At 40.3% G+C, this 26,933-nt stretch overlaps 1 protein-coding gene across 31 annotated transcripts in view; it reads left to right on the forward strand.

The window, feature by feature from the left end:
• adgrl2a (adhesion G protein-coupled receptor L2a) overlaps nucleotides 1-26,933 on the forward strand; it is a 140,055-nt gene that overhangs the window by 8,739 nt on the left and 104,383 nt on the right. For all 31 annotated transcript variants that reach the window (XM_058074180.2, XM_058074181.2, XM_058074187.2 and 28 more), the window contains exon 2: nucleotides 16,136-16,309. In XM_058074180.2, coding sequence (XP_057930163.2) covers nucleotides 16,246-16,309 — 64 coding nt within the window. In that variant the 5' untranslated portion in view covers nucleotides 16,136-16,245. The remainder of the gene's footprint in view (nucleotides 1-16,135; nucleotides 16,310-26,933) is intronic.

Genomic DNA, 26,933 nt, shown 5'->3' on the forward strand with positions numbered 1-26,933 from the left:
GCATTGGCGTCTGCCAACGCCTCCACCGCGGGGGTGGTTAAGTAATAAACATCTTTAACGTGCTTGATAAGTAACCCCCACCTTACAATTGCCGTTGGGTTGACGGAGATGTCAAATGAGTCACGTATTTACAATGAAAATTGGGATGAAGGATATTGACGTCTCTGATTTGTTTATTTTTTTGGCCCGTGAAGGAAAGGTACATGTATGAAGGCTTGTCTAATAATGCAGCGTGATCAAGCCCACACATCCCTTTGCCGCTGGCTTCCTAAGGCTTCCTACACCTATTGTTCTTTAATATCCTGTAAGTGAGAGATGCGGATCACACCTGTTTTGTTATCACCGCATCCGCGCCTGAATGTGACAAAGCAATAAATATATAACACTTAACATCTGAAGCGGCTGGACGTCCATCTTGAACTCATTTGCATGCAATACTTGCAGTGATTGTTGGAGTTGGATGAACACGAGTGTGTCATGAAGATGGAACAATCCTCCTAGCTTCTTCTTGTGCCAAGAACTAGTAATTGTACATAAAAAAGTTGTAGAAACTTTTTACAGACTGTTGTTATGCAACTTTAAAGGCTGTCTATAAAAAACAAAATTCACCATGTCTTGTTTTTCAGAACTACATTATTGGTGGAAAAAATACACATAGTTATTCACATTTGACACATTTCATTGCCTAAATTATGCATTTTCAAGCATAGAAGGGGCTAAATGAAATAAAATACCGTATTTTCTGGACTATAAGTCGCTCTGGAGTATAAGTCGCGCAGGGCCAAAAAAGCATAATTGGGTGGAAAAAAACATACCGTATTTTCCGGACTATAAGTCGCACGTTTTTCATAGGTTGGCTGTTCCTGCGACTTATACTCCAGAGCGACTTATAAATGAAAAAAACTGTTTATGTTACATAAACACTGGAGGACGTAATGTGTCGGTTTTGGTCATAAAATAAATTACCCACAAAAAATGCGACTTATACTCCAGTGCGTTTTTCTTTTGGGAGGCATTTGTGTTCTGTCGTTCTCAGTTGTCTTTGTAAGCTAACATTACTGTTTAAAGTAATGTAGTTTAAAGTAGTGTACTACTGAGTTGTACTGATGCATCTAACGTGAATTGAGCTTTGTAAATCTGCACATGTAAAACGCTACGTGAACGTGACGCGTGTGATTTGGAACGTGGGTGGGAAACCGGAGTACCACTCATAGTAGACACCAGCGGTTCTTTGCATCCTCCATCGATTCTGCAGTACCTTGAACTTGAGCAGCAGTTCACCAGAGTGATAAGCACGGGTCCATATAGGAGCTGAAAAAGGAACAAAAAGCACCCCAGAGAGGTCAATCAAACACGGCGGGAGAGCAAAATATATATATATATATTTTTTTTGTCATTGCCTTGGCATTTGTGGCATCATTCATCAACCCTAGCTGATTACAGCTTAGGCTAGAGAGACAGGATGCGGCTGCTGTAGCCATTTCCATCACAAGTAGGTCCGGCCCCCCTGCAGGTAGACAAGAAGCCACAGCTCAGAAGAGGCCGAGACCTGCCCAAAGGATGTACCGATGTTGTTTTTTTTTTTTTTTTTGCCTGATAGCATCTCCCTGACTGTGGAGGTGAGTGTGTTCCCTATTTAGCATATTTAGCTACCACCTATGCTACAGCAGTGGACCTTACGCTATGGAAATGTTGCAACTAGACACAGAACAACGCCTACTTAAAGGTTTTTTTATGCTCTCACCTTTATGGGCCACGCGGTTCCTTGTGCATAATGGAGTTGCAGACATACTGTAACTTAGGTGCCGTAAGGAAAGAGACAAAAGCCACATGGTTGCTTCAAACTTAAAGAGAACTTTTTGCCCAGATAGAAATGTTTAATGAAGCTGTGGTAACACAGTGCATCCAAGTAGAGCGTGCAGCTGATAGCCTCAAACTAAAGTGCTAATTGATGCTCGGGATATTTTTGGCATGTAAGACAAACGGGGGATGACAGAGATGGAAAATAATCACACAGCCGGGGCGGAATATTTATTAGCCGGGCAAGACGGACTCTTTTGAAGTGGCAATGTGTTCCCGTTTACAATGTGGAGAGCTATGTGTACGTTTACAGACAGATCCTGCAAAGATATGCAGTCATTTGCTTTAAATGGCATCATTACAGTTTGTGCTGTGCAGATGGAAAATGGAAGATGTTCTTCATTTGGGGAACAGCGGAACCTCAGTTATGTAAAAACATTCAAAGTGTACGTCAAAATAACGTACAATACGACACGCGTCTTGTTATTAATACAATGCATGAATCCAATTGTGTTCTTAATGTATTTTTATCGTGAGAGGTTTTTGCTAGCAGCTTGCTAATACATGGCGACAGGAAGCAGAAGTCAGGGCTGTCACTCGTCAATGACGTCATCAACGGTTAACACTGTAGTTCTTATATTTTACATATTTTATAAAACATTAGATGCATATAAATAATGAGCATTAAAAATTAAAGTTACTTTTTTGATTGTTGGCAAAGACACTGTGACAGTGAGATCAACACAAACACCACCTTCTTGTTTTTCCATGAATTATTTCTTGAAGTCAAGTGTTTCTAACCTTCTTTATCAAAATGTTGGCACTTTTTACTTTTTTTGGCTCCATTTTGGAATATTTTGCAGCCGTGATCAAAATAAAAGCAAAGACTTCAGGTGTGAATTAAAAAAATAAGGCATGGCAAAGCAGGAAGGCTGTGTTGGTCTCGCTGCCACATCGCATCTTTGGCAACAATCAAGGTAAAAGTAACCTCAAATGTTCATTTATCTTTTCCATTGATCAATTATATGTATTTTTTTCAATTATTTTCTGCATGTAAAACTATAAAAAAGTGTTTTGTGTTAACATTTGTTATTTCTTGTGGGAAAAATGGATTTGGTTAGAGTACATTTTGGTTAGACTCTGACCTTCTGGAGCGGACTAATGTTGATTAATGATGCTAACCAAGGTTCCACTGTACTGGGGTAGGAGGATACCCAAAGTGGACAGTCTTGGCTCAACGACTACATTTGACTTCCAACATTGCAATTTGGCCCTTTCTGCTCCAGCATGACGGCGGCCAATGCAAGGTCCAAAAAGTCAATCTCAAATACCCGTGAGGTTTTTGTTTTCCATATAAATATTGTGCATCTTTTTCACATTTACTAGGAATAAAATGGACATTCTTAAGACAGCGCTCCTGCTTTCAGATTGATTATTATCAAGACGACCTGTGTTTGTCTTAGTTGGCGCCACTCCTCGCCGTTCCTGTCTTTGGAAAAACAAAGAAATGAGTTGCAAAACGTGATGATGATGTAAATGACAAACGTGCGGCCCTCTAGCCCAAGAGATGACGTCAGCAATAATGCATGGCTTGGGAGTACAACAAAAATTATTAATTTGGTTATTTAACCTTTTTTGTGATTTTTAAATATAATGGGTCTCAAAGAGGACAAAAAACCCCGAATAATTTAGCAAAATCCTTCATGTCCCTGATCCTTCAGATGTTGAACAACATTTCATGTATTTATTTTATAATTTTGAGGACACTTGTGCACACACACACACATTTATAATTTTTTTTTATTTTGCCAAAAGATATTTCACTTTTTGCTGTATTTCTCCAATTTTAGGATTTTAGATTTTTTTTCAATTTAAAAAATAAGCGGATATGAATACTTACTTCAGTCACTATTTACCAAAGTTTTTACATTTAATAGGATATTTAAGGATTTTTACATCTTAAAAAAAACGATTTATCAAATGTCCTTTATGTCCTTTTTTCTCCAATTTTCTCCAAAATAATCGAATATGAATACTTTTTATTTAAGAATATTTACATCTTTAAATAAAAAACAATTAATCAAATTAATTTGATAACTGATTAATCATTGCTTCATCAAATAATTCCCAAAATATTCACATTTGAGAGGCTAAAATCAAAGTTTATGTACATTTTTAAATAAAAGATTAATTGAATGTCAAAGTATTTTTTGATGAATTGGATAATTTATTAATCATTGATTTAATTGTTGCAGCTGTACTTACTTGAGTGTGTAGTCCCCCAAAATATTCACATTTGAAATCAGAGAATATTTACATTTTTGGAATTACAATATAGTTGAGGATTAGTTACACAACTGATTAATCACTAATTAATTGTTGCAGGTGCAGTAGCGACTGATGCACATCATTCATATCTTATTCCCTGACCTTGCCATGAACATCGACTTTGTATTCGGGGCGAGCCGCCCCCCCCCCCCCCCCCCCCTGCCTGTCGTTGTTTGGTACCAGCGACATCAGTAGCTATCACCCTTTGGTTTGGATTACCCATGCAGCGATCGTGACCTCCATTCATGTCCCAACTTCATACCCGCTCCCAAGCGGCGGTTCAAAAGGTGCGACCTGAAATTGTTCTGCTTTTTCTGAGTTTGTTTGAGAATTGGAATCCCTTTTGGTATTCAAAGCGCAGGGAGATAATTTGCCAGTGGATGTTTTATCGCTCTCTGCTCGACTGTCTCATGTAGCTTTTCTCCTTGTGTCTTTAGATTCCCTGAAAATTATTCAGTGAAAGGGGGGAAAAAAAGAAAAAAAAACGAATTATCCTTCCCCCTTTGCTTATCAGCAGAAAGCAAGCACATATTAAACACACACAAGGTGGAACACAAGTGATTGCTGTATCTGCTGTCCAGCTGTGGGTCTTAGCAGATGATAACACAGGCCATGAATGCAAAATGTGTTTCAATTATACTTGAATCATGTTGGAAGGGCGTGATATTTGTTTCCTCTCTTTAACAAACACAGTAAAAAAAATCATTTTTTCTATTCCTCCCGTCATTTACCCATGTTGGGCCGGGCTACTGTCATCATCTCATGAATTTAAATACGCGCTTGACAACTTCAGCCTGAGCTGGCAAAGCGTCATTGTGAAAAACTGCAGCAGCTCCCGGCCTTGTGGCGCCATTGTACAGTCGCAGAGCAGCGCCGGGTTCACCAGCACCTTAGTTATTAAAATGGAGGCTTGAAGGGTGAGCTTGTTTGCATCACAATCCGCCACTCCGTCCTGATGTTATGCTAATGAACACGGAGACGACTCAGCCCCCCCCCAAAAAAGTCCTCTTCTTTTCTCCCAGCCGAGGGCGGGGCCGGGTAAAGGGAGCTGTGACACCGAAACTGCTGGAGGAAATCTAATGGTGCACCTCGGAAATTTCAAAGCATGGCTCCTCGTGCCGTGTTGCTGTGAATTAATGTTCGGAATAGCATGTTTTTACTTTTGCTATTGCTGTTCTAATGCATTTTCTGTAAGGAACAAAAAAAAAAAAACAAGCCAAATATAGCTTCATCAGGTTTAACAAGCACCATTACCTGTCCGGGCACTGTGATTTAGGGCTGACAGGTGATTGGATTTGGGAAAGACGACACCCGGCTCTTTGTGTGCATATGTGAGTGTGCGTGTGTGAGAGAGCTTCTTGACGAGACACAGAGCCATACCTTGTTTTAGGTTGACATAATGTGCTTCTCTTGTCGGATGAAGGCATTCATGGCGTGTTTGGGTTTGAAAATATATCCGGCAGTGGTGCAGGATTTGTAATATGCCAGGATGAAGCTGGTGACGGTCGATTTTAAATAATTACTGCTTTGTTTGTGTTTTGCTGGACGGAATCAACCCTTTGCATGGATTGCTTCCATTATGAACTGAATTTTGTTCATATTTTAGCACGTTCTTGTGTTCCAATAAATGTCAATTTTTCATTGTAATTACAGTCATCTCTCGCCACTTTGCGGCTTCATGAACTCAAAAATATACAAATTAATAAAACATGCAGTTTTGTGGTTGAATATGGCCAATTATTACAGAAGCTCGAGCTTCAATAACTAATTGCTTAGTCGATTCATTTTCTACCGCTTATCCTCACGAGGGTCGCAGGGGTGCTGGAGCCTATCCCAGCTGTCTTCGGCAAGAGGCGGGGTACACCCTAGACTGGTGGCCAGCCAATCACAGGGCATATATAGACAAACAACCATTCACACTCACATTCATACCTATGGACAATTTGGAGTCGCTAATTAACCTAGCATGTTTTTGGAATGTGGGAGGAAACCGGAGTACCCGGACAAAAAAAAAAAAACACGCATGCACGGGGAGAACATGCAAACTCGCTAACCACTCGACTGTGCTTCGTCGATGATTAACCCAATTAATCGAATACTATCTTGGTGTTTTGGTGATTTCTTTTTCCATGTAATTATCCTCTGATTTTAGCCTCTCAAATGTGACCACCAAACCACTAACTGTTCGATTTTGACTCATAGTAATTGATGATAGATTACCCGATTAATGGAAACAGCAAGCTTCAGATTAATCAACAAAGCAACTAATTAGTTGCAACCTTAAATTTATGCAAATTGTCAGATATTTCATATTATCTTGCAAACTGGATTTATATATAACCCTGGGTAAAATTGTTACCAGAGATTTGTTGCCAGAGATGGCCGAGGGTGGAATTGAACCCTCGTCTCCTCGCTGTGAGGTCTGCGACCACTCGCCCGCCGTGCAGCCCCTCTATCACTATACTATATTTATTATGAGGCAATTGTACAGACTGCAATCAATTAACCGTTATAAAGGAGGGATTTCTATACACAAAGATCTCTATCAGTGCTTCTTGGAACCATGTGTCATTATTAAGTGTAAGATCGTCATGCTTTGTTCTGTTTAAGTGCCATATTGTGGCATCTCTTCGAATGTCCTTCATCCGGACAGTAGAAGGTTAAAAGCATCAATTAGACAGCGAGTCACGTTGGCCACATTCAGACCAGTGCCTTTAATCTCACAGTATTAGCACAGAGAAGGTACTGCTTTCCAAGGTATAGCATTATTGTGTCTTCAATTATGCGCAACATGCGGAGAAGCTGGTATATTAGGCCATTGTTCAGCGTAAGGATGAGGTGGACGAGGGTCAGTGGTGTTACAGAGCTTTCCTTAAGGTATTAGTCACTAAGGAAGTAATGGTCATGGTTTAATTTCATTTGAACATGCATAAGATTACAATTGAGTGCATCACATAATCAGTTCACAGTTCCACATGTCCAAAAGGAGTAGGAAGAAGCAAAGCTTATTAAATCCTACCCTTCCATCTGGTACTTTTACAATCAGTAACTGTTACATTTGTTCACCTCCTCCTTTTATAATATAATTTAAGTATATGTATATATATATATATTTTTTTTATGTGTAATTTTTTAAATTTTTTGTCACATAAATTTGTTCACTTCCTGTTTTCTTTTTTTAAGTTTTTTATTATTATAATTTTTTTAAAACTTTATTTTATATATATATTTTTTTGGTTCTCTGTTGGCGGCATTATGAATTATCCTTATTGACCTTTTTTGCAGTACATTTAGTGAGTGAAGATTGCTTTTATAGTTATTACCCCATATTTCCACACAATAAGTAAGATACAGTAGAACCAGAGAAGTGATGGAACTATGGAAGAATCTCAATGTACACCAATGTAACCTGTCAATAGTTTTGTTATTGTCACTTTATTTGTGTTTGTAATGGTAAATTTTTAGTCGGATTGTTTTTTTGTTGTCTGGTCAACAAATCCTAGGTTTTACAAACCAATGTCAACTTCCCGACTCCCAAATAATAATCCAATAATACGTTGTTTGGGTTTTATCTTCCGTTTGAGTCAAGAATTTCCAACCAGTAATGCATCTTTCATTTCAGATGGATTTCCAGTGTTAGCTCTTGGTAGATGACTTATTTTCCCTTCGCTTCCATTTTATTTTACCAGCATCATGATCTCAGTTACCTTTTTCGTGTTTTGTGTCGCTGCCCGCTACCTTAAAAATTAATAATCTGTTTAATAACGCCTGGCGATCACAGTGCATTATTGATGGTGTGGCCCTGAATAGAAAGACAGAGCCGTGTTTTTACCCACATAGCTGCTCATTTTGAGGCGGGGGGGTCAGCCAAGCTGCTTACTGGCGCACATCCGTGTAAATACAGCAGCGTTATTATCTAACACAAAAAGCAAGCCTTGTGCATCTAAAGGCCGTTGCTCCCTTTTGGCAAACAAACACGGACATGGAAATACATAATAGTCACTGAGATATGACCTGGTTGTTTGTTAGCCGACACGGTTGACTCGGGAGCCTTTGACATGACACCCAGAGTTGCTCACGTTGTGTGTGTGTTTTTTTTTTTTTTCCTCGTGTAGTAATGACACGCTCGTGCAGAATCCGAGAAGACTGATTCAGGGAAGTGTTTTGGCCGACTGCCGAGCTCGGTTTGCATCATCCCCCAATTTGTTTGGACTAGTTTAGCCACGGCCAACTGGGCCCCACTGTAAATGTTACTTTTATGATGTCCTGATGTACTCTCTAGCAACAACCCCACAGAGTATTTATGTGCACATTCTAATTGGATTGGGTTTCCGGTTACATGCATTCTGGGTATTTCAAGGTGAATCAAACCTGGTCAAGGACCTATTGGACTTGATTGGCAGCTCCTATCACTGTGAGATGCCCGTGTAATGGCCGGACTCCCGTTCCTGACCTTCCTATTTATCTTACTGTATTAATGTCAGCCTATTAATTCCTAAGCGTGGGTACATTTGGCAAAGACACCGTTTAATGGTCCTGGCTGAATCATTCTTATCTGAACGGAGCTGAAAGGAGTAGTTTTGTGCTATCAGCAAGTGGAAATGACATTTTGAAATTCTCTTCCAGATAATCCACTTCACTTGCCAGTAAAACATCAAAATTACAACTCAAATTTATGGAACCTGTATTACAACTTTGTTGCCGTGGCGAATCATTTAGCTATAATCCGCACGGATGGACAGGTATGGGTATCTTACGGCACAAATAGGATTTTGGTGCATTGCTAAAGTGATTATGATGCTATGGATATCATATTTTCAGGCAGAGGGCTATACGGGGGAATCACAGTGCACAACTTTTCCAATTTTCACCTATTTGCTGCAATTTTTTTCTCTTCAAGCCGAGCTCGAATGGATTATCTTTTTGTGTTTGTGGATAAATCTCCAATATTTGTCTCCACACAGCCAACCATTTGTATTGTTCCAAGTGATGGCTCATGATTGCTTTATTTAGTAGCCATATGTCGCGATCGGTGGGGAGCACAGCTCATCGATGAATTGAGTGGCTCGTAAAAATGATGAATGGCGCAAACACTAAAAGCAATGAGGCTGACAAGCACCATGCTGCTGTCACACGCTTCTTGTGTGCGTTTGTTTTTATCTAGGAAAGTGACGCTTGCATAGCAATAAAATCATAATTTATTTCAGCTAAGATGACCTCATCAGGCCGTAATGGGTTTGATCAGGCATTACTTTCCCCATAAAACGGGGAAGCTTCGGGAGAAGCTTGAATTCTTTTGTCCTCTGCTTTCCTTTGTTTTGTCCTTTTATTATAGAGTCCCATCTTCCACCCCCCCACCCACACCCTCAAACAGTCACCCCATCCTACACCCGACAACCGCCCCAATCCATCCAGTTGCGCGTTGTGCAAGTGTGACCCGATATTCCCGTTGCGTGATCCCCGGTCAGGGTCGTTGTTTTGGAAAGGATTGTATATGTTGTTGTGACAACTGGTTGCACTTTGTTGGAAGGTCCTTGAATGCACCATCAAACTTTCTCAAATTGACTACTATCGTTCTGGTGGACGGTGGCTCTTTATTTTTTGGGTGCTTTTAATTTGATGTTGTTCCTGTCTGGTTTTCCATAATACATAATATGGTAATGGTAATATTTCATTTGAACATGCATCAGATTACAATTGAATGCATCGCATAATCAGTTCACAGTTCCACATGTCCAAAAGGAGTAGGAAGAAGCAAAGCTTATTAAATCCTTCCCCTCCATCTGGTACTTTTACAATCAGTAACAGTTACATTTGTTCACTTCCTGCTTTCCTAATATAGTTTAAGTTTAAAACAAATTTTGTAATATTTTGATAATACATAGCTACTATTTACATTCTTCATCTTCAGTCACGGTAAGCAAAGACTGATTCTTATCGATCTTGGAGGCATCCACCAGTACGAAGATATCTCTTGTTTGTAAAACCACATATCCGGTTTATCGTTCACAATGCAATGTTTTTTAATGCATTTTGCCGGTTTCAGTTTCAAATTTAGTCTCAGAAATTTGGATTATCCTCCTGCTCTGTTTTGTTGGATGACAAGCACCTCAGAAAAAAATCAAACTTTGCAGTCCATGAAGGCTGTGATTTATCGTTTTGTAGAACGTGACATCCTGTGAAGCTAAGAAGCTAAATCGTTGTGTTGTGTTGCTCACAGAGTTGACGTCACGATAAAGCGCTATGAAAGCAAATTGCCCAAAGTGTGAGTCGTTTTTATCGGCCCGCGACACAATGTAAAACTAGCATAAGAGTAACCAGGCTACTAAAATTGGAGCCTAACGTAACCAGAATTGACATGTAGATGCTTCTAACTAATAAGACAAAGCTTTTTCTTTGTCTGGGGGTGGGCAGTCTGTCATCCGGGGCTGCTCTCAATCATTCCCTCACCAAGAGGTCAAGGCCTGATTCCTCGCTGCCCCATATCGGGCCCAGCGGGGCTCCAGACTCATCCGATCAGCAGCCCAATCGCTTTCCTCTGGAGTAGGACTTTTCCGATTTCCCCTTGCAAATTGTACTTCTTCAGCCATGTCAAAACATGAAGGCAATCTCTTTTAAAGGGGGGAATATTTTTCTTGCTCTGCAGTGTTTGGCTTCTCAGCTCAGAGTCCCCAGGTAGTTGAGTCTTTTCGAGATCGGAGATGAGAGGGGGGTCTTACAGTATGTATGAATTCACGTGTGAGCATGCCGTTGCAAAGAACCAATAGAAACAACCCCCCCTATTCAACATGTGCTGGTCTGTTGGCTCAGATTTACATTTGAGTGAATATCCAGGCCTCTCGCCAACCCCCCCTCGGCCCCCCCCCACCCTTTGCATCCCTGTGATGTCCGCTGACAATTAACATCCCAACTCTTTCTTGGGTTTTGTTGGAAGCTGAGGGGCTAATTCAAGGGTCAAGCAAGACTTGCAAGCTGTCAATCTTTTATTGTAACTTGAATCCCCTCCCCCACTCAAGTCCTTTATTCTGAGGACACCACCCCCCTCACCCCCTTCTCTCCTAGACCTCGTTTAATAGAAAAGCCCAGCTCTTCCTCTATTCTCCTGTGGCCCTCTAACAGCCAAAGAGGGACAGCCAAAAGCTTTGTCTTGGAGAAGCCAGGCATTCTTTCACATCTGCCTCTTGTTTTCAGAACCCCCCCATTCAAATTTCAAACTGCCCTTTTCAATCAGCTCTCCGCCTGTCTCTTCTAATAACCCCCTTCCTCTTCGCTTCTAAGCCCCCTTTTTTAACTCTATCAAAACAAAGCATCCTTCGCAGTTTAGGTGTAGATTCGGATCTTCATTTTCCGAAGAATTAAAGATCCGCAAAAGCAGTTATCGATCTGCCAACTGGCCGATTCGTGCTTAACAATCACACAACCGTTGCCTCAATCGGGTATTTGGAATGGAGCCACACGGCTAACACCGATGCCCTTCGTCATCTGTCCGCGCGAGCCCCGCAGATGCAAACACCTGTTCTTAGATCACGCCAGCTCCGATCACTAGCGGCGTCTCTGTTTCAAGGCACGGGGAGGGGGAAAAAAAAGCAACCCCCAGCTGAGAGGGGAGACCTCGGCACGTCTAATGAGGAGAACGCCGGTCGTATAGTCTCCCTCCGGTCTGCGCCTTTGGTGTCTGCGCATGTTGAACACTCACAGCATGAGACAAAAAAAAAGTATACGACTGTTATCATCGATTTACTGAACAACCACCACCATGTACGAGGGACGTACACTCTGCATTTACTTCGTGGCGGGGGGGCTCGACTGCCTCCGAGGCAAAACATTTAGAGGCATCTGGTCTTTGTCTTCAGACACTTGAGGTATGTCGAGCACGCCGCCAGCAGACGATGGCAGCGAAGAAAGAATTATTTATGGATCTGGTAATAGTTTGTTTACAGACTGGATGTAAAGGCTGTCTTGTCAGACGCAATTAAAGCGTCTATGGGATTGTTTATGAAATACAGACGCTGGAGCACGCGAGGATTAAATTAATAGTTTGGTGCTGAAAGGGAAGCAACATGATTTAGACGGAAGATGTGCGAGCGTCCTCCTGATAACTCCAGACAAGTTTAAGGTTAAGCTTTTAATGCAACCCATTAATCTCAACCGTAGCGGGGAAATCTTTTTGTTAATGTGCATTTCCATTAAAATTAGAGGAGGCCAAAACACAGACCGGGGATGCAAACACCGTAACCCGTCCATCGCGCTGGCTCAAGGTCGTGAGCTCCTCGGCATTGGTATTTCAAATCGCACTTGACACCTGAATACTTAGTGTATCCCATAATAACTTGTTGGGGATTCTATGCATGCTCGGCAAAGGTCAGAGTGAACCGCATTCTAGATTTGTGGTGAAATCGTGTCAAGGATGCGGGGGGGTAAAACTGATTTCAAATGACATTGGTACAAATATATTCATGTTTCCCTTTGGCCGGAAAGCCGCCATCGCGGATGATTGTTTTATCTTTACCATTCTTTTAGCGCACAAGGTAGCTGTTGGAGGAGATTATCGTCATTGCTCTCGTCTAAGTCTTGTACAGTAAGTGGATGTACTTGTACTGTGCATGTTTGGAAGGATCTTAAAGGAAAACTGCACTTTTGGGGGGAATTTGCCCATCATCTATAATTCTTTTATGTGCGTTGTAAAGATACAAAAACAGATAAAAAGAGACAGCTCGGTTGAGTGGTTAGAGTGGTTAGTGTCCATAGGTATGAATGTGAGTGTGAATGGTTGTTTGTCTATATGTGCCCTGTGATTGGCTGGCCACCAGTCCAGGGTGTACCCCGCCTCTCGCCCGGAGACAGCTGGGATAGGATCCAGCGGCACCGTGACCCGCGTGAAGATAAGCATGAGAAAATGAATGAATAAATGAATGATTAATATTAATAAGCATACGTGTGGGCATGTGAGTCTATATTATGTTTTATTTTCTCTTATTATGTGCACTATATTGGGTCATTGGAGGGCAAAGGTTCCTATAGGGGTGTTATTTCATGTTTAGAGGGCTCTAGTAAACTCAACCGCACACCCCATTGAAAAAGGAAATACAATGGTGTAAAGCTAATTTCTCTCACAGAGGTAATGAGCCTGTTCGGAGCCTTGTAAATGTTATTAAAATGAACATTGCTGAAAAACAAAACAGATTTTGTGTTGTGCAATCAAAACCCATGAAATTCCAAACTCAACGTATTAATTCACTGAACCTAAACATACAGCGATGTCGTGCCCCATACTCCCCCTAACCCTTTTTTAATGGCTTTGAAATTAGAGGTCTCACGTGAGGCATAATGTCACATTAGATGAGGTGATTATGGTGGGCTTAATTACAACTTTGTTGCCTCGTGTGTGTGTATGTGTATGTGCTGCATGTTTTCATGCTCATGAAGCACTCGGCTGTCTGGGAAGCAGCAAATGCAAAATACAGTAGATCAAACGCTCTGCAGCCTGTGAATATTCTCCAATGAGAAGGTGCCGGCCCAAGCTGACTTTTACATCTCTGGCTGCATGCGACAAGCTGAGTGTCTCAGTCGTGCATGAAGGCTAACGTTCACAGAAAAGTTGCAGACACATAAAAAAAAGGACATGGTTGTTTTTGATTTGATAGCGCTAAAAAAAGACGAAGGGAAAACAGTTTCTAATGGGGTCCTGTGCGCCTCGTTGGCTGAGTGATGCCGTATCCCTTGGTAAATGTGCTAATGGTTCATAGGGGCTGGGAGGACGAAGTTGAACCCAGCAGTGTAAACAGGGCGGACAAAAGGGAGCCGTTAGTAGTGCGAAACGCATGCCTGGGCGCGCAGGTCGGCATTCGGTTTCACACAAGTGTATCCATGACTCGGGAGGAGGCCATTGGCTTTTGTAGTAAAAGAGAGCGAAAACAAACATTCAAACAGAGTCGTACTAGCGGGACAGGTATGGATGAGGTATGGATGAGGTATGGATGAGGTATGGATGAGGCGGGCGGACAGGAATCCTGCTCGGGAGTGATGGCAGAGAAAGGGAGGGGATACAGAGATAAGTTTGTGGTCGGTCACAACAGAGAGTGTTGACCATTTGCTCTCAAGTGTTTATTTGTTTGACAGGGCCTGGGGGGTAGAAAAGGCAATTCTTCTTCTTAACTTGCGGCCAGAATATCTCAAGCTGAAAATAGTGGAACATATTCACTCAAGTAAGTAGAGCTGCAACAATGAATCGCTGATTAATCGATTATCCACTTAATGTGCAACTATTTTGGTATTCAAGTCATTGTTTTTAATGAAAAGTGGAAATATCCTCTGATTTCAGCCTCTCAAATAAGAATATTTATTAATTTCTTCGGTCATCCATGATAGCAGATGCAAGCGTTGCAGACCAAAGCACTAAATGTTTGTGTTTTTTTTGCTTGTTGGGTGTCCAAAGTGTGGCCCGTAGGCCTTTTGCAATCTTGCAACATTGTAGAATTTAACAAGAAATCTGAAAGAAACAACAGCAATAATTTTTTGAGAATAAAGTCAAAATATATGTAAAAAAACAAGAAAAATATACACTTTCTGAAAATAATTATTAATATTAATTATTGTATATTTGAAATTATATTATTCATTTTTAAGTCATTTTAATAATACATTAAAACTAAAAGATGATTTAAAAACGTTTTTAAAAAGTTTTAATGTAATTTAAAAAAAAATTCTGAGAATAATTATTAATATTAATTATTATATTTTTTAAATTACATTCGTTTTTAAGTCATTTTTTAGTTTTAATGTAATTTTAATAATACATTAAAACTAAAAGATGACTTAAATATGTTTTTAAAAAGTTTTAATGTAATTTAAAAAATACATTAAAACTAAAAGATGACTTAAAAACAAATAATATAATTAAAAATATATAATAATTAATTATAATTATTCTCAGAAAAATTGTATTTTTCTCGTTTTTTTAAAATATATTTTGATTTTATTCTTGGAAAATTATTGCCGTAGTTTCTTTCAGATTTCTTGTTAAATTGGTTATTACAATTGGTAATCTGAGGAAAAATTATGTCATCATAGCCTCATGGTGTTGAAATATTAAGTTTTTTTTGGTTGTGTTTTGTTTTTTTCAAGTTGCAATACTATGAAGAACAAACAAAATAAAACAAAAAATAAGTTGGTTAAGTTATTTTATTATGGGAACAAAGTCCAAATATTAAATTAATCAAGTTTTTGTAAATAATAATATGTTTTTTCACTTATATGACAAAGCTGAGATGCAGGTTTTTCTTTTTAGCATATGAGCATGTGTTGCTTTACATCATGCATGTGGCCCTCGCTGGGAAAACTTTGGATGCCCCTGAACTGGCGCAGACCTGCTTACTCGATTAATCAAAGCAGCAAGCTTCAGATTAATAAGAATAAGAAAACATTAGAACTCCGCTTCACCAAACCGTACGATTTTTGCATTTAACGTTGCTGTCAGTGGATTTAGTATCTCCAATCCAAGTGGACGCTGAGAGGATTTGGGCTCACAGTTGGCCGCTTCCTCTCCATTTGGAGCGTTTTCACTCTGGGCTGGTGTCAACTTTTTGTCGGCGAGCGAGAGCCGACTCCAAATGTGAGATGTCTTCATAAATCAACGTGGCTTTAAAATCTTTATGATATGTCTGCTGTGCTGCTGGGTGGTATGATTTATAGATGTGGATGTTTTGTGTTTTTTTTTTTTTCCCCCAAAAGTACAATACTGGAATTTGATGTGGGGTTGATAAGGTGTAGCATCCGTCTCCTGCGGGTCGGCGTGGGTCCGAATGAGGGCAGGAAACACTTCCTGCAAGTGAGGTGGTCCGCATATGAGGGATTTTCCTCTCTCACGATTATTGACCTCATTTGCTGGTGTGTGTGTGTGTGTGGTGGCTTCCCCCCCTACATTTCTGAAGTGAGAGAGTTCCCTGTGGAATTTAGCACGGCGCTGACGTTTCCTTTTTTTTTGCTGTGCTCCCCCATTTTTCCGCAGGTGAGAGAATCAATGATGACCGTCTCCGACCACGTTTGGATTGGACTTTTTTAATCCCAACACTTTTGTTGCTGCACAAAACCTGCAAGAAACCACCAACTGTCGCCGCCATGTGGAAACGACACACCCTCTGCTGGTTTATCATCACCCTGGCCCAAGTCCACTCCGCTGAGGGTAAGTGCACGTGGAACGCGGTGTGGGCCTGTAAAAACACGGCACTTTGTTTTCATACCACTGTTTTACATCGTCCGACGAAAAGGAATATTTCAGGCTCGGTGACAGTCAGGCACCCAGTGGGGATTTTTCTCTCTTACCACTTATTTAGGGATTCTCGCATGAGCAATGAAAACGGAGCGCTCACGCCGCTCCTCCGAGGTCCTACCGTGCATGTGTAAGTAATGTGGCTCCAAGGACCGTGGGCTCAGGCGGATCGCGAGCGCTTTCATTAGTTGGTCGATCTCGGACAAATTGTGATTTGCCAGATATTTTCTGCTTGAGAGCGCCGGTTGTTCCCAGTGGCGGCAGAGCTGGACGCATTGGGAGATTTTTGGGCTAAAATGTTTCTGTCTCGTGGCCAGCGCTCACAGATTTCACACCTCAGAAAACTCTTTAACGCGTTTTAATCATGGCTCTGATTGAATCACTCTCAGCTGTATCCTAATGGCCAGATTTATGCGTCTAAACTGCATATCATAAACGCTTTCCTCTACTTATTAGTGTTTAATCACTGCAGTAGTGGTGCACTACTTGAGGTAATTGATGATTGCTTTAAAAATTGGCTTCTGTTTAGTGCAATATTTCAGAAAAGCTATTACAGATTTGTTTCCTCTCTGCCAACTCTCATGGCTCTCACCCAGTATTCCCTTTTTATGGATTTTTAAGAAGTTCTTTCATGTAGGATTATTGATACAAGTTTGCGAGTTGATGAATTCCGCATGGTTGAACCAACCTACAGCAATTAATCCATGAAGCGCTCATTAATCGATGCCTATTTTGGTATTTGTTTCATCGCTTTTTGGTATAAAAATGTAAATATCTTCTGGTTTCAGGCTCTCAGATGAAGCACACCTATTATCTGCGTTTTTTTAGACCAAACAAGACATTCACACATATCGAAAATTGAAGGCCTTGGGCCGCAAACGGCCCCTGGGCCGGTGTTTGGACACCCCTGTCATACTGTGTGTAATGGTAATGGTTTTATTTCATTTGAACATGCATCAGATTACAATTGAGTGCATCACATAATCAGTTCACAGTTCCACGTTACAATCAGTCACTGTTACATTTGTTCACTTCCTGCTTTCCCAATACAATTGAAGTATTTTCTTTAATTTTTTTACTTAATGTTATTAATTTTTATTTTATTTTTATGTATTTATTTATTATATATTTATATATATTTTTTATCATCTGGCTTGAATTTGATGGATTTTTAAGAAGTTCTTTCATGTAGGATTATTGATACAACTTGGGGAATTGATGAATTCTGCATGGTTGAACCAACCTACAACAATTAATCCATGAAGCGCTCATTCATCGACTGCTATTTTGGTATTTGTTTCATCGCTTTTTGGTATATAAAGTCTGGTTTCAGGCTCTCAGATGAAGCACACCTATTATCTGTGTTTTTTAGACCAAGCAAGACATTCACACACACTGAAAGTTGAAGGCCATGGGCTGCAAATGGCCCCTGGGCCGGTGTTTGGACACCCCTGTCACACTGTGTGTAATGGTAATGGTAATGGTTTTATTTAATTTGAACATGCATCAGATTACTATTGAGTGCATCCCATAATCAGTTCACAGTTCCACATTACAATCAGTAACTTACAATTGTTCACTTCCTGCTTTCCAAATTTTTAAGTATTTTATTTGTTTTTTCTTGATGTTATTAATTTTATTTTTATTTATTTATTGTTTATATATATATATATATATATATATATATATATATATATATATATATATATGTTTATATATATATGTTTATATATTATATATAATAATTATATATATATTTTCCATCTGGCTTGGATTTTTTTGCATTGACACAAGAAGCTATCAGAGGGGTGTGTGTCTCTTTTCAGCTTCAGCGGGCTTGGCAAACAGGGAGAGGCAGAATTGCGTCAACGCCAACGACATACATCATCTCAGAAACATCATGCGGTGATAAGAGTCTGCAATTTCAAGGCTCGGATATGTGACTACACCTATTTAGAGCGAAGGGAGATAGTTGGCACTCTCGAGAGCTTTTAGACCTCATTGTAGCACATAGAGCTGCAGCAGTTAATGGACAATGCAATTAATTGACAATAATTGTGGTGTTCTATTAATGTTTTTATTGTTTTAAAGATGCTAATATCCTCTGATTTCAGCTTTCAAATGTGGATATTTTTGTAATTTCCTGAGTCATCCATGAAAGCAGACCTGGTATCTTTGTGTTATAGATAAGATATTTACACACATCAGCTTTGACTATGGAAACCAGCCATCAGTACATACTGTGTGTTGCGGACCAAATCACAGACTGTGTTTGATTCCTATTGATTTGATTCGTCGAGGGCGAATAAGAAAATAATCACAGCCCAAGTGGCACTTCTTAAATGGTATTTTTTAAACATTTTTCACCCAGAAACCTTTGTCTAAACAACGCCAGGAAAAGGATATTAAACAACCCAACACCTGATATACTAAACAAGACCTTTAATTATTTACTTTTAAGGAAACCTGGCAAAGCTTTGAGTCTTCCAAACTTTTTTTTTTTACTTTCATGTAACATCTAAATAGAGCTAAGCAAAAAAAAAAACAACAAAAATCATTAAACAATACACACACATAGTTTTATTATTGATAACATTTGTCATTTATGTTAGTTTGCATGCCCCCCCTACATCAGTACCATTTTCCATCACGGCTGCCGAGATCAGCCCTGAAACAGTTCATTACAAACAATATCCCCAAGTCTGCATGCTTCATTAAACTGCGTCTATCCCTAATATCTTTTTAATGCATTTTTATAATTGAATTAAATGGGTTAGTGGAATGTTGTAAATAGTTTAAAGTTTGTATTTGGAAGGACAAACTCCATATATCCAACATTGTTCCTTTCGCTGTAGGGGTCTCTTGTTATGGCCCCCCATCCCCCTCCCCCCACTTCATAACGTAGTCTCATCCTCTACATCCGGCGATCTTGCTTGGACTGTGTGTATACATGTCTTTCATCTATATTTGCACAGCTGGTTCGCTGTCATCCTCAGCCTTTCATCCCATATTCCATCTTTTTTTTCTCCCCCATACAATCTTATCTATGAAAGGAAAACGGGCTCTACAGCGTGAGCGCATGAGTGACGAGCGTTTGTTTCAGAAATTGAACTACATACTTCAGAAATGAATTATTGAGTAAATGGTGGCTGTTTCCTGCGAGACGTATTGAAATACAAGTGATATGTGCTATTTGGGTCACTAGGTGGCAGTAAGGACACAAAACATTGGGACATTAGCTCACATTACATTAAAATAGGGCTGGGCGATAAAAATAAAAATAAAAATAACCAAAAACGACATTTGAGCTTCTAATGGATGTAAAACTGCTGTGTCGGTTATTTTGCTTATATTTATTATATACACTACCTCTCAAAAGTTTGGGATCACTTGCAAATTTCTTTGTTTTCCAAAGAAAAACACACATTTTCCTGCATTTCACAAACAATGAAAATGAATGAGATGATTTTGAAAGAAGGATGTACATTTTTGCATAGAGGCCTACTATCAACAACTGTCAGTCCTCTGCATCAATCTCCTGGTATGGCTGCTAATCCATAATCCATCATCATTTTATAAGGCTAATAGATGATTAGAAAAGCCATCTAAAAATCTAAACTAAAACTAAAATCTCTTGCCATACTGTGAACTACTCCCTTCAGAGAGCAGCACAAACTGGGTCTAACAAGGACAGAAAAACACTAGTGTCAGTATCAACAGTGAAGTGGCGACTTCAGAATGCTGGACTTCATAGCAGGACTGTTAAGAAAAAGCCATATCTCAGACTGGCCAAAAACATTTCCAAGTGATCCCAAACTTTTGAACGGTAGTGTGTATATACGTATATATATAATGTTAATCATAAATATGTGGTTGACTATGGTCTATTATTTGTCACTAACATTCATATTGAAGCAATTTTTGTAATTTTGTAGTCTAAATTATGCATTTACAATCATAAAAATGAACCAAAAATACAAATATAAGAAGATGCATGCAGAAGATACATTAAAATACATGTTGTTGTATTCTACACTGGTGAGTAGGTGTCAGTAATGGTACACTGATGAGATAGTAGCCACCACAGGAAGTAATGGTAATGAGTAACTCTCCCTGTGCTAATGTGCAAGTCTTTATTTTGTCTCATTTTGGTCTCTTATGCCTACTATATCGGGTAACACAAGTGTACAGGTGACTATAGGGATGCTATTTCATGTCAGTGGGGTTCTAATAATGTTAAAAACTGTATATAGAAAGATTTAAACATGTTTTCTATGCTCTAACTGCAAAAATATTAAAGTTATAACATTCTATTTATACTTATTTATATAGGAATCAAACTATGGAATGGATTGAGTAAGGGCCTCAAACAATGCACAACGATGAGCCAATTCAAGAAACAATACAAGCAGTTGATGTTTGCTAAATAAAAGGATGAAGAGTCTTGAACCAGTCATGATGTGCTATATATATATCACTATATTGACAGTTACTATGTTACACATTATGTCATTGTATGGTCATATCACCTCGTACTTCGGTACGTGACAAAAAAACAAAACAAAAAAACAACCCCCCCAAAAAAACAAACAAACAAACAAACAAAAAAAACCCTTAAACTATATTAAGAAAGCAGGAAGTGGACAAATGTAACAGTTACTGATTGTAAAAGTACTTCTTCCGAGTAGCTTCTTCCTACTCCTTTTGGAACTTTGTGGAACTGTGAACTGATTATGGGATGCACTCAATTGTAATCTGATGTATGTTCAAATGAAATTAAACCATGACCATTACCATTACCATGTAAAAAAACAGGAATCATAAGGGCCAAAGAAAACTGAGGTACCACTGTACCAGTAAAGATAGTCTGGAAAGAAACTGTGAATTCAAGACTACTAAGGTGACCAGATATTTCCACTTTTTCTTTTCACTTTTTATCAGTCGGCATGCATTATCCCGTTTGGAGTCGGTATATGAGGTCAAAAGTCAGTAGTGGCAGGGAGTCGTCAGTGTTTACATTGCTTCAGCATTGAGACTAATTGTTTCTTTGCCTCAGAAAGCCTTCATTATTGGGGTGTGGCGCTTGAATGACATGGGTGTTTACGAGGCAGACGGATGTCTAACAAAGGACCCCGACGGGTCCGTGTCATTGTCTCTCATTCTTGACTCACAGAATTGCACATTCTTAAGTGAGACGGAAACCTGTTGGGCAGTTTTCATGTGTAATCACTCAAACAAGCTTATTCTAAGTACACTATTTACATGACACCAAATGGGGATTTAAACCATTCATTCATTTTCTACCTCACAAGGGTCGCAGGGGTTGCCGGAGCCTATCCCAGCTGTCCAGCACCCTGGACTGGTGGCCAGCCAATCACAGGGCACATATAGACAAACAACCATTCACACTCACATTCATACCTATGGACAATTTGGAGTCGCCAATTAACCTAGCATGTTTTTTGGAATGTAGGAGGAAACCGTAGTACCCGGAGAAAACCCACACATGCATGCGGAGAACATGCAAACTCCACACAGAGATGGCCGAGGATGGAATTGAACCCTGGTCTCCTAGCTGTGAGGTCTGGGCGCTAACCACTTGTCCACCGTGCAGCCTGGATTTAAACCATTACTCTTTAAAATAGGCCAGAAAACGGGGGACATGGAGGTGTCTTCAACTTTATGAAGAATACGATGAAATTGACCGCATAGCGATGTTTACATGACCGTGTCCTTGTAGTATTACCTTGATCACACCGGTGGGAATACTGACATTCATGCAAACGCATTCGATGATGCTGTAATGTGGGAGGAAACCGGAGTACCCGGAGAAAACCCACGCATGCACGGGGAGAACATGCAAACTCCACACAGAGATGAATCCAGGTTTAAACCTAGAAATTCCTTGTGAAGTATAAAATGTATTGGTACTCAAAACTAATGAACGATAATAGGACGGAATCAGAGTCACAGTTTAGCCTTTAACCTGGTTGTCAGGCTAATGCTGCAGCGGAAGTAGCGCAACAACATTTTTACAGATTTTTAGTATGCTTTATGGTACAGTACTATACTATTGACTTGGGGAGAATTACATGTTTTTTCTGGATAAAAAAAAAACATCCTATTTTGGGCGGAAAAAAAAACAAAAAAATGCAAATTCGCCCCAATGTGCAGAGAGCCACTGTTTAGGGAATTAGATTATTTCCAAGAGTAAGGAGGCAGTTGTTGCTGACCACGCCGGCCAGCATGCAGCATGATACTGACGATTTGGACAAAAGCACATTTAACAAGCAATCTTTTTGTCTTTCATCAGCACACGTCTGACTGCAGGTCCATTTCCTTTGTCCTGCTGGTGTCCTCTGTGAACGTCACTATGGCAACCGGGACAAATTTAGCCGAGCGTCGACTTACAAAAAAATAAATGTTTTCGGCAACACTTAATGCAGCGATGATTTTCTTCTTTCGTGTCACGTGATCAAATTGGCTCGCAAGTCCGCCTGCGTTATTTAGTCAGGCTGAGGGGATTTGTCGGCATCAGCAAGCGAATAACAATTCACACTTAGCTCTGGCGTGCACTCTCTTCAAAGACTTCACCAAATATTGTTGGAATTACAGAGCGGAGCAAGGTTTCTGTGTCAAGAAGAAGGGAGGATTGCAACATGTCACAGGCACAGCTGAGAATCAATCAGGACAAAATGTGCTCCATTTCTCTGCTAGCGGTGCTGCCAACTTGATTCCTTCTTTCTTTTAAGCTGTGAATAATCAGAAAAATAAAAGCAAATAGACTTAGAGATGCTGGATGCGGGATTTCTTACCAATGCAGTAATTCCTCGTTTATCACAGTTCATTGGTTCCAGACCTGACCGTGATAAGTCTATTTCCGTCAAGTAGGATTCCCTGTCTTCGACAAATGGACTATTTTTATAGTTTGGGCATAAACATCCTGTTTACTACCTTCTAAATACAATTTCAACCATTGTTAGAGCCCTCTAGACATGAAGTAACACCCCCTTTACACCTGTATTACCCAATCTAGTAGACATAGTAAGACAATCTAGTAAGATAATATACACTACCGCTCAAAAGTTTGGGATCACTTGCAAATTTCTTTGTTTTCCAAAGAAAAAACACATTTTTATGCATTTCACAAACAATTTTTTCCTTTTCACAAACAATCGTAAAAAATCAAATGATTTTCAAAGAAGGATGTACATTTTTGCATAGAGGCCTACTATCAACAACTGTCAGTCCTCTGCATCAATCTCCTGGTATGGCTGCTAATCCAAGTTCATCATTTTATAAGGCTAATAGATGATTAGAAAAGCCATCTAAAATTCTAAACTAAAATCTCTTACCATGCTGTTAACTACTCCCTTCAGAGAGCAGCACAAACTGGGTCTAACAAGGACAGAAAAACGCTGCACAACAGTGCAAGAAGACAAATATCTGAGAGAGTGTAGTCTAAGACAAAGACGCCTCACAGGTCGTCACCTGGCAGCTGCACTAAATGGTAGCCGTCAAACACCAGTGTCAGTATCAACAGTGAAGCGGCGACTTCAGGATGCTGGACTTCATAGCAGGACTGCCAAGAAAAAGCCATATCTCAGACTGGTGCAAAAAAATGTCCAATTGATCCCAAACTTTTGAGCGGTAGTGTAAGACATAATAAAGACTGACACATTGGCATCGGGGGTGTTCTTTTTCTTTTTTTGCTTCCATGTCTGTGCAGTACTTCCTGTGGTGGCTATTGTCACATGTGCAGATACCTTACAGCAGTGCCTGTTTGTCATTGTTTAGGTAAACATACACTCAACTAGCTAAAGGTTACAGTTTACAAATTTAATATAGTGGAACCTTGGTTAAAGTTTGCACGGTTTAGTGTGTTTTTTGGTTAATGTTGAAAATTTCCGTGAAAATTTTGCCTCGGTTAAGGTCCCATATGTCATGCTTCTTGTTCAAGTTTTTAATAAACTGCACGGCTGTCTAGTGGTTAGCGCGCAGACCTCACAGCTAGGAGACCAGGGTTCAATTCCCACCCTCGGCCATCTCTGTGTGGAGTTTGCATGTTCTCTCCGTGCATGCGTGGAGTTTTCTACGGGTACTCCGGTTTCCTCCCACATTCCAAAAACATGCTAGGTTAATTGGCCACTCCAAATTGTCCATGGGTATGAGTGTGAATGGTTGTTTGTCTCTGTGTGCCCTGTGGTTGGCTGGCGACCAGTCCAGGGTGTGCCCCGCCTCTCGCCCGAAGACAGCACCCCCCGCGACCCCCGTGAGGAAAAGCGGTAGAAAATGAATGAATGAATGCATGAGTCCAACGTCCTTGTTAAAAAAGGCAAGCGGGACTGAATGTCATCTCTGAGCCTTTTGTAGTTTTATAAGCATAAAATAAACTAAATGCACCTAAACGGGGAATAAAATGGATAACTGAACATTTAAGCTGAGGTTCCGGATTAATTAGATTTACATTATTTGTTTTGGAATGGGAAAAACGTGTTTGGTTAGCATCCGTTTCAGGCGAGAAAGAATTTATGATGTAAACCAAGGTCCCACTGTATTGACTGGAATTAATTCCACACCCTCACGGTGTGGAACTGTGGTGCAGTTTGACGAAGATGCATTCGTCCACCGACACCATTATTGGCAGAAAAATCAATACCGATACGATCCAGTGTCTCCTTATTATAGGACATACCTCCAAACAATAAAACTAGGATAACAGGACTCTGTTTATCTGTGGGAGTTTTTTTCAAAATTGTATGTTTTCATTCCATTTTGCTGGCGATGTCTCCAAGTTTAATGGAACATAAACATGCCATGATATAAAAGCTGTTGTTTCAGAGGCTGAACTTTTGTGAGCACGCTTGACACATAAAGTGTACCCCCTCCTCCAATCCTCCCCAGACCAAACTCTTGTTTCTTGTCACAGCTTGAATTGTTTGAAGTACATGGAATTTCTCAAGGGCATCAGAGAAGAAGGGCACCTTTAAAAGTCCTTTTTTTTGGAGCATGTGAAAGCAAAGGAGAAGAGGCTTTAAACCTTAATCTCAAAGTGAATGGAGTGAAATAGACAATCAAGGTGTTCCGAAATGTAATTACACGAAGTAAAAGCTGAGGGCCTAATGCCAGCCAGAACCTGTGAGAACACCATCTCGCACCACCCACGTCCGTGCCGTCACCTGTTTGCTCTGGTGAGTGCTACCTGCAGGCTTCGAGCAAGCCCATCGGCTAATTTAGACAGCGGAACCAAAATACCCCTTGAGACGTACTGTTTCCACTGGGCGCTTTCTTCTTATGAAAGGAAAAGAAAGCATAATAGTATCTGTCAAGCAAGCATTTGTGGAACCACAGGCATTTTCTGTTGCAATACAAAGGAAAAGTCAACCACTGTGGTACAACATTCCAGTTGGCTCACCATGCCGCAGCAATCTGGCGTGTGAGGCATTAAGTACGGCATATAAAAGATGGGGTTATTTCTAAACATACACCATAAGCTGGTTGCGATTGCTTTTTCAGTGCATCAAATATAAGGGGTCTTTTTCATGGTACACAACTGTCATTTTGACGACTACAAAAAGTAAAGGTTTTTAGCGGTCTCCAGTTGAAGGCTTAAAGAAAAACAGCTGCTTAATTGTTTCCATTGAAATAATGATAAAACCCTCATCTGAAAAAAATGGCAGAACAACTGTGTTGCAAAAATGAAACTGTCGGATTAACGGTGTCAAAACTACAGGCCAAGTCGACTGTATGCAGAATTGGCAAGTCGCTGCAGTATCCTTGAGCATGTTAAAGGATCTGCTACAATGAACATTAGACAATAATATCCAAGCATGTTTGTGGTCTTATTATTGCTCTGGTTTGCTAAAGTTTGCTCGTGCTCTGGAATGGAATTTACATATAAGATCCGACTTACACCAAAACTCGACTTACATCACCGGCAAGGAATGGAATTTGTACGCAGCGACTGCGGACCACCTGTACAGCCATGAGTAAACAAGTCCTGTTAGCTTTGTCTCCCCTTCTCCTGCTTGATGTCATTGTGGTTGTTTGCGGCCAACTGTTGATTCGGATCCCCTTGGAGCCGGGCGGGCGTGGGGCCTTGTGTACGGAGGCCCACCTTGCTGTCACGTCTCTTTCATCACCAGCCGGGCTTACAGATAAGGAGACAATGAGCGGGAGAGTAAGCAGCGGCAATGTGTAGCCACAGCCCCTGGGTCTCCTCCCTGCCGAGCACTTCAAATCCTCATTAGGATTTTTCAGCAAAGGAAGGAGGGATTTTGTTGGATTAGTGCTTTGTCACAGCTGGCCCCAGGTTGGTGTTTGTCATGCAGAGCGTTGCGGAGTGCTGACATCTCCCACCCAACCCAAACACAAACCACCTCTACCCCCAATCTCCTTTCACCTGGCTGCTGAGGGAGGGAATGGCATGCCTCCATCAAGCAGAACAACTCTGTTCTGGGTACTTGTTTTTGGAATATGTAAAGTCTCGGCTAGACGCAGTCCGGTCTGTCAATTGGTCTACAGAGGTTGAAAATAG

The sequence above is a fragment of the Doryrhamphus excisus genome, linkage group LG4 (assembly GCF_037039965.1).
Source record: "Doryrhamphus excisus strain RoL-2023G ecotype Guam linkage group LG4, RoL_Dexc_Guam_v1.1, whole genome shotgun sequence".
NCBI classification, from domain to species: domain Eukaryota; kingdom Metazoa; phylum Chordata; class Actinopteri; order Syngnathiformes; family Syngnathidae; genus Doryrhamphus; species Doryrhamphus excisus.